The 8,699-nt window shown below is 42.9% G+C and overlaps 1 protein-coding gene across 1 annotated transcript in view; it reads left to right on the top strand.

The window, feature by feature from the left end:
* Positions 1 to 8,699, top strand: part of LOC133242423 (homeobox protein ESX1-like) — a 77,011-nt gene that overhangs the window by 65,552 nt on the left and 2,760 nt on the right. Inside the window, exon 3 of the mRNA XM_061408579.1 lies at positions 7,651 to 7,696. Coding sequence (XP_061264563.1) covers positions 7,651 to 7,696 — 46 coding nt within the window. The remainder of the gene's footprint in view (positions 1 to 7,650; positions 7,697 to 8,699) is intronic.

Raw genomic sequence — 8,699 nt, 5'->3', positions numbered from 1 at the left:
AGAAGTGTTTTACAGAGGCCCCAAGGCAACCCACTCCAGTACTCTTGCCTGGAAATTCCCATGGATGGATGAGCCTGGTAGGTTGCAGTCCATGGGGTCACTAAGAGTCGTGCACGACTGAGTGACTTCACTATCACTTTTCACTTTCATGCATTGGAGAAGGAATTGGCAACCCACTCCAGTGTTCTTGCTTTTGAACTGAGGTGTTGGAGAAGACTCTTGAGAATCCCTTGGACTCCAAGGAGATCCAACCAGTCCATTCTAAAAGAGATCAGTCTTGGGTGTTCTTTGGAAGGAATGATGCTAAAGCTGAAACTCCAGTACTTGGGCCACCTCATGTGAAGAGTTGAGTCATTGGAAAAGACTCTGATGCTGGGAGGGATTGGGGGCAGGAGGAGAAGGGGACCACAGAGGATGAGATGGCTGGATGGCATCACCGACTTGATGGGCGTGAGTTTGAGTGAACTCCGGGAGTTAGTGATGGACAGGGAGGCCTGGCATGCTGCAATTCATGGGGTCGCAAAGAGTGGGCCACGACTGAGTGACTGAACTGAACTGAACTGAACTGAAAGCTTTGGATTTCTCCTTCATATTTGAATGAGATCCTTGCTGGGTACAGTAATCTGGGCTGTAGGTTGTTTTCTTTCATCACTGTAAGTATGTCCTGCCATTCCCTCCTGGCCTGAAGTATTTCTATTGAACGATCAGCTGTTGTTGTTATGGGAATCCCCTTGTGTTATTTGTTGTTTTTCCCTTGCTGCTTTTAATATGTCTTCTTTGTGTTTGACCTTTGTTAATTTGATTAATATGTGTCTTGGGGTGTTTCGCCTTGGGTTTATCCTGTTTGGGACTCTCTGGGTTTCTTGGACTAGGATGATTATCCTTCCCCATTTTAGGGAAGTTTTCAAGTATTATCTCCTCGAGTATTTTCTCATGGTCTTTCTTTTTGTCTTCTGCTTCTGGGACTCCTATGACTCGAATATTGGGGCATTTCACATTGTCCCAGAGGTCTCTGAGGTTGTCCACATTTCTTTTAATTCCTTTTACTTTTTTCCTCTGTTTCATTTATATCTACCAGAAATGGCAACCCGCTCCAGAATTCTTGCCTGGAAAATCCCATGGACGGAGGAGCCCGGTTGGCTCCGGGAACACACAAAGAGATTAACCTTGTTGGGTAGAGAAGAAAAAGGGGAGGGGGGAGATAGAGGCGACCTCGTGAAGAAAAAGGAGAGTCAAAAGAAGGAGAGAGTAATCAGGCCAGTGATCTCGCTCCCAAGTAAAAATGGGTACTGAAGATTGGGTTCTTAAAGGTACAAAGTTGATAACAAATACCAACAAGCAAAGATTAAACATCTTGAGTAGAGGTTAGATCCTCAAAAATACAATATTAAAAAAACAAAAATGGAACCAAAAAAAAAAAAAACAAAAACAAAAGAAAAAGTCACAGAAATTATAAAATATATATTATATATATATATATATATGAAGTTTGCTTTAAAAATAGGGTCTTTCTGTTTTTTGCAAAGTAATAGTAGATTATAAAAATGAAAATTAAAGGAGTAATGGGGACTTAAAAATAACAAAAAAATAAAATAAAATAAAACAAAAAAATTTTTTTAATTTAAAAAATGATAATAGTAAAAATATATCTAAGACTATCCTGGAGCTCTAGTGGACAGGGTGGGGTCAGTTCATTTTCAGATCGTTCCTTCGTCCGGCTTGTACTTCTCACTGTCTGTAGGCCCGTTCCTATGTTGTCGGTGGTAACTACAGGGTTTCAATCTATTGCACCTGTCCCTTCCAAAGCGGTTCCCTCTGTTTATGTTAGCTTCTTCTGTTTGCTGGTCTCTTCAGTGTCTAATTTCCGCCCTGACACAAGGGGCACGGTGATGGTCACTTTTTTTTAGGCTCGCTTGTTCAGTCGTTGTTTAGGGAGGGAACAAATATCACTGGCATGTGTTCACAGTGATTTAGCTACACTGGGTTTGCTCCACTAACAGCATGTGTGCTTTCCCAGTCTACACTGCTCAACTCTAGGTTGCTCTGCTGGGAACGGTCTGATGTGTGCCCTGGTTTGCATGCACTTCCCAGGTCTAAGCTGTTCAGGTTCAGGTTCTTAGGTACTCTGCAAAGGCGCAGACTTGGTTGGGCCTGCATTTTGCCCCTGTTGCAGGTCTGAGCAGCTGAGGTGACCAGGTCCTTGGTGCACGTAGTCGCCCCCAGTTGAAGGCTGCGACTTATCCCCTCCCCCGCACCAGCCACTGGGTATTCTGGGTGTACAACGAGAGCGTCTCCTCTCTTCCGGGAAGCTGATCTCTGGCTGTGACCCTCCCAGCAGATGTCAACCGTCGAGAACCCCAAGAAGTCTTGGTTAGCAACAAAGTTTCTTTGCAGGTTGGTAAAGGATGCCTCTGTGTGGCCGTGATCGCCCCCTTCCGGCTCTGGCTGCCCTTGCCTGCCTGTCTCCAGCAGGGGGATGGGACAGTCCATAGCCAGCTAGCTCTGCTCAGTCCTTTGTTCTGTGAGCGTGCCTGGTGGTGGTTAGGACTTTGCGCGGGATAGCTATCCCAGAGTCTGGGTTACTATCTCAAGCTAGTTCCCTCAGATTGCCCTCAGGGCATTCATGCCCGGTCCTTATCCTAAGCAATGCTGCCCACTCCTCCCTGTCCCTCCCCTGCTTGCTAGTGGGGGATGTGAGTGTCTGGGCTGTTGCACCACTGGGAGTTGCTTTTGGGCACGTAATCTGTGGGTTTTAATTATTGATTTATTTTTCCTCCCAGTTATTTTGCCCTCTGAGATTCCAAGGCTCACCACAGACCCGCCGGAGAGAGTATTTCCTGGTGTTTTGAAGCTTCTCTCTTTTTTAAAACTCCCTTCCCCAGCCGGATCTCCATCCCTACCTCTTTTGTCTCTCTTTTTATCTTTTATATTTTGTCCTACCTCCTTTTGAAGACAATGGGCTGCTTTTCTGGGTGCCTGATGTCCTCTGCCAGCATTCAGAAGTTGTTCTGTGGAATTTGCTCGGCTCTCAAATGTTCTTTCGATGAATTTGTGGGAGAGAAAGTGGTCTCCCCGTCCTATTCCTCCGCCATCTTAGGACCGCCCCCTCTAATTTTCTTGAAGAGAGCTCTAGTCTTTCCCATTCTATTGTTTTCCTTTATTTCTTTGCATTGATTGCTGAGGAAGTCTTTCTTATCTCACCTTGCTATTCTTTGGAACTCTGCATTCGAATGGGTATATCTTTCATTTTCTCCTTTGCCTTTCCCTTCTCTTCTTTTCATAGCTGTTTCTAAGGCCTCCTCAGACAACCATTTTGCCTTTTTCATTTTTTTCCCTTGGGGATGATCATGATCCCTGCCTCCGGTACAATATCATGAACCTCTGTCCATAGATCTTCAGGCACTCTGTCTATCAGATCTAATCCCTTGAATCTATTTGTCACTTCCACTGTATAATTGTAAGGGATTTAATTTAGGTCATTTCTGAATGGGGTAGTGCTTTTCCCTACTTTCTTCAATTTAAGTCTGTATTTGCCAATAAGGAGTTTATGATCTGTGCCACAGTCAGCTCCCAGTGTTGGTTTTGCTGACTGTATAGAACTCCTCTGTCTTTGGCTGCAAAGAATATAATCAGTCTGATTTTGGTATTGCCCATCTGGTGATGTCCATGTGTAGAGTCTTCTTTTGTGTTGTTGGAAGAGGGTGTTTGCTATGACCAGTGCATTCTCTTGGCAGAACTCTGTTAGCCTTTGCCCTGTTTCATTCTGTACTCCAAGGCCAAATTTGTCTGTTACTCCAGGTATCTCTTGACTTTCTACTTTTGCATTCCAGTCCCCTATAATGAAAAGGACATCTTTTTTGGGCTGTTAGTTCTAGAAGGTCTTGTAGGTCTTCATAGAACCGTTCAACTTCAGCTTCTTCAGTATTACTGGTCAGGGCATAGACTTGGATTACTGTGATATTGAATGGTTTGCCTTGGGAATGAACAGAGATCATTCTGTCGTTTTTGAGATTTAATCCACGTACTTCATTTCGGACTCCTTTGTTGACTGTGATGGCTACTCCTTTTCTTTTAAGGGATTCCTGCCCACAGTAGTAGATATAATGGTCATCTAAGCTAAATTCACCCATTCCAGTCCACCTTAGTTCACTGATTCCTAAAATGTCGACATTCCTAAAATGTCAACATGTATTTGCTGCTTTTGGATGGGATGCTCTATCGGTCCATTAAGTCTAATATGTCATTTGAGGTCAGTGTTTCCTTATTGATTTTCTGTCTGGATGATCTGTCCGTTGATGTAAGTGGGGTGTCACAGTCCTGAATACCATGTTTACTGTCAGTTTCTCCTTTATGTTTGTTAGTATGTACTGTATATATTTTAGGTGCTCTTATGTTGGGTGCCTATATATTTACAGTTGTTACATCTTCTTGAGTTGATTCTATGTTCGTTATGTAATGTCTCTCTCTTGTTATGGTCTCTGTTTGAAAGACTAGTTTATCTGATACAAGTGTTGCTACCCCAGCTTTCTTTTGATTTACATTTGCATGGGATACCTTTTTCAATCATCCTCTCACTTTTTGTCTGAGTATTTAGATGTGAAGGGAGACTCCTGTAGGCAGCGTGTATGTGGGATTTGTTTCTGTGTCCAGTCAGCCAGTCTGTGTCTTTTAATTGAAGTATTTATTCCATGTATATTTAAAGTAATTATTGGTAGGTATATATTTCCTGCCATTTTGTTAATTCTTTTCTTTTTGTTCTTTTCTTCTTCTTTGCTCTCTTCCTTTGTGATTTGATGGCTTTCTTTAGTGTAATGTTTGGATTCCTTTCTCTTTTGTTGTATGTGAGTCCATTATAGATTTTTGGTTTGTGGTTACCATGAGGTTTATATAGCTAGTGTATTCGGTTATGCTTACATACACGTATGTTTGTATATGTATTCTCTTTCAAATTCTTTTCCATTAGAGTTTATTATAAGATACTGAATAACCTTCCCTGTGCTATGCAGGAAATCCTTCTTTTTTATCTATTTTATGTATGGTAGTGTGCATCTGTTAATCCCATACTCCCAATTTATTCCCTCTCCTCAGTAACCATAAATTTGTTTTCTACCTCTGTGAATCTGTTTCTGTTTTGTAAAAGAGTTCATTTTACTGTTTTTTGATTCTGAACGTAAGAGGTATCTTATAATGTTTGTCATTGTTGGAATTAATTCACTTTGTCTAACACTATCCAGGTGCACCCACATGGTCACAAATGGCAGAATTTCCTTCTTTTTATGGCTGAGTAATATTCCATTGTATATACATACCACATCTTTATCCATTCATCTGTTGATGAACACTTAGAGTGCTTCCATGTTTTAGCTGTTGTAAACAGTGCCACTATGAACATTGGTGTATGTGTATCTTTTTTAATTAGAATTTTGCTCTTTTCTAGATATATGCCCAGATGTGGGATGAGCAGTGTTGAGAATCTTTTCATGTGCTTGATGGCCCTCTATATGACTTCTTTGAAAAAATGTCTAGGCATAATTTCCGAACTACAGAAATAGCTCGTACAACTTAATAATAACAGCAACAAAAACCCAACCCAATCAAAAAAGGGGCAGAAGACCAAAACAGAGATTTCTCCAAAGAAGACGTGTGTGTGTGTGTGCACATTTGTGTCCAACTCTTTGTGACCACATGGATTCTTGTCCTGGAAATTCCACACACAGAGAAGCCTGACAGGCTACAGTCCCATACATTCACAATGAGTTGGACACGATAGAGCACATATGTGCCCACACACGCACACATGTCTTCTTTGGAGAAATGTCTATTTAGGTCTTCTCATTTTTTTGATTGGGTTGTTTTTGTTGTTGTTATTGAGTTGTATGAGCTGTTTGCATATTTTGAAATTTTAGCTCATGCCGATTACATCATTCATGAATACTTTGTTCTATTTTGTAAACCTATGGACTTTCGTTTTCTTTATGGCTTCCTTTGCTGTGTAAAAGCTTATAACTTTACTTTTTATTCTTTTCTTATTTGTGGTAATAGCCTTTTCTTTTTTGCTTAGAGAAGTTCCTTTAACATTTCTTGTAAAGCATATGTTGTGGTGTTGAACACTTAGCTTTTACTTGTCTCTAAAAGTCTTTATCTCTTCTTCAACTCTGAATGATAGCTTTTCCAGGTAGAGTATTCTTTGCTGTAGATTTTCCCCCTTTGGTCACATTAAATACACTCTGTCACTTCCTCTGGTCATCAGAGCTATATGCTCCAGGAGTGCTTTCTATATGGGCTGCATGAGCCCTTCCATTGTGGTGGGCTGAGTACCATGGGTGGACCCCTGGTCTGGTGGTTACCAGGCATTGCCTAGTGCATAGGCTGCTGGCCCACCGGTGTTTGGGGCTGGGTCCTGGGACCTCTGGTGGGCAAGCGTGGTTCTTGGGTGACTGGGGACTCAGAAGCTCCTATGGCAAATGACTTGTTGCTGAGTGAGGCTGTGACCCTGCCTGGCTAGCGGCTTGGTTTGGGGTGTGCCAGGATTAGTGCCAATAGACTGGGGGAGGGCTGGGTCACAGTACTAATAATCTAGAGGGAGGATTTCAAACTGGCCCTTGCCAGCAGCAGAGTGCTCACGGTCCAACAAGCACCTTAAAATGGTTGCTGCCAGCATATGTGTCCCCAGGGTAAGCTGTAGTTGTTTCTTGCCTCTTCAGGAGATTCTCCAGATCAACAGGTAGGTCTGATCGAGGCTCCTTTCAAATCACTGCTTCTGCCCTGGGTCCCGGAGCATGTGAGATTTTGGGTTCACCCTTTCAGAGTGGAGTCTCAGTTTCTCACAGCTCCTGGGTCTCCTGAAAGGAAGCCCTGCTGGCCTTCAAAGCCAAATGTTCCGAGGGCTTATCTTCCCAGCTCAGGACCCCAGGCTAGGAAATCTAGTGTGCTCAGACTCCTTGCTGCTTGTGGTGAATCTCTTCAATTATAATTAAGTAAGTAAGTGAAGTCACTCAGTCATGTCCGACTCTTTGCGACCCCATGGACTGTAGCCTACCAGGCTTCTCCGTCCATGGGATTCTCCAGGCAAGAATACTGGAGTGGGTTACCATTTCCTTCTATCCTCCTGTATATTGGTTGCCTGGTGGCTCAGATGGTTAAGAATCCACCTGCAATACAGGAGACCTGGGTTCGACTCCTGGGTTGGGAAGATCCCCTGGAGGAAGGCTTGGCAATCCAATCCAGTTTTCTTGCCTGGAGAATCCCCATGGACAGAGACAGCCGGGTGGGCTCCAGTCCATGGCGTCCCAAAGAGTGGGACACAGCTGAGCGACTAAGCCCAGCACGTATGGGTTGCCGACCTGTGGGTGTGAGTCTTGACTATACCCCTTCTCCACCCTTCCTGTCCATCTTACCGTGTCTCCTTCTTCATATCTGTAGTTGTGGAAGATCTTGTCTGCTCATCTTTCAGGTCATTCTTATCAATAGCTTCTCTGTATATAGTTGTAATTTTGGTGTGCCCAAGGGAGGAAGTAAGCTCAGAGTTTTCTTATGCTGTTATCTTGGCTACTCTCTGAGTAAATATTTTAAATAGTGAGAAATGTATAACATATATTTCATTTCATGCATAATGTCAAATGCTGAGTATTTGTAATTCTTCCCCCTCAGACAGGAGCTTGCAAGATGCATGGGAGTGACTGAAGATAGAATGCAGGTGAGTAAACTGGAAAAAAGCAGTTTGGCATAACAGCCATTCTAAAACCCACTTCGGGAACTGGATACCTTGTCCTGGACATTCTCAGATTGGTTTGTTTTTGTAGCCTTCACTATGTTTGGAAAGTAAGATTGGAACTTCTGGACTTTGGGGCCAGAATACATACCTCTTCAGTAAAGTAAACTCTTTCTAACACTGATATCCTTTAGGGGGCAATTCTCTGTGGACTCATGTTGGGACTGAGTCTGACTTGGGAATTATTCAAATTAATGCACCAAATAGCTGGGTTTTAAGGGGGTCCACCCCTTGAGTGGCAACTCACTCCAATATTCTTGCCTGGAGAATCCCCATGGACAGAGGAGCCTGGTGGGCTACAGTCCATGGGGTCACAAAGCGTCAGACACGACTGAGCGACTAAGCATGCAAGGGGTCCAAGTATAGTAAATTATTTAAAATATTTAAGCCAGGCATCAGCTCTTTCTGCAAGGAGTGAATTTTCAAGTATTCAGCCATTTGGGCAAGGGAATAATTCACCTCAGGACGCAACATATGAGCAACAAATGTACGTTTAGTTTAGCTGAGACTGATGGGGAGGGGCATGATTTAAAATCCCAAGTGCCGGATCCTCCTGCTGTTGTTTTTGTGTGTTTGGTAGAGCAACGCAGGAGACACAAGAGACGTGGGGTCCATCCCTATTTTAGGAAGACCTCCTGGAGTAGGAAATGGCAACCTGCTTCAGTATTCTTGCCTGGAAAATACCATGGACAGAGGAGCCTGGCAGGCTCTGTGGGGTTGCAAAGAGTCAGACACAACTGAGCACACACATACTCACACTCACAACAGTGTAGAGTTTCAGCTGTAAATTTTAATTTTCTCAAATTGTTTGAAGTGCAGCCTGAAAACATTGCTAACATAGTAGGTTGTACATTATGATGGAGATGAAGGAAAGGTTTGCAACCCTTAGGAATTTGTCTAAATATATATATACATATTTTTTAAAGTT

Source organism: Bos javanicus, chromosome X, assembly GCF_032452875.1.
Source record: "Bos javanicus breed banteng chromosome X, ARS-OSU_banteng_1.0, whole genome shotgun sequence".
Classification (NCBI taxonomy): Eukaryota; Metazoa; Chordata; class Mammalia; order Artiodactyla; family Bovidae; genus Bos; species Bos javanicus.
The sequence above is the reverse complement of the archived record's forward strand: the minus strand, read 5'-3'. Positions and strand labels throughout refer to the sequence as shown.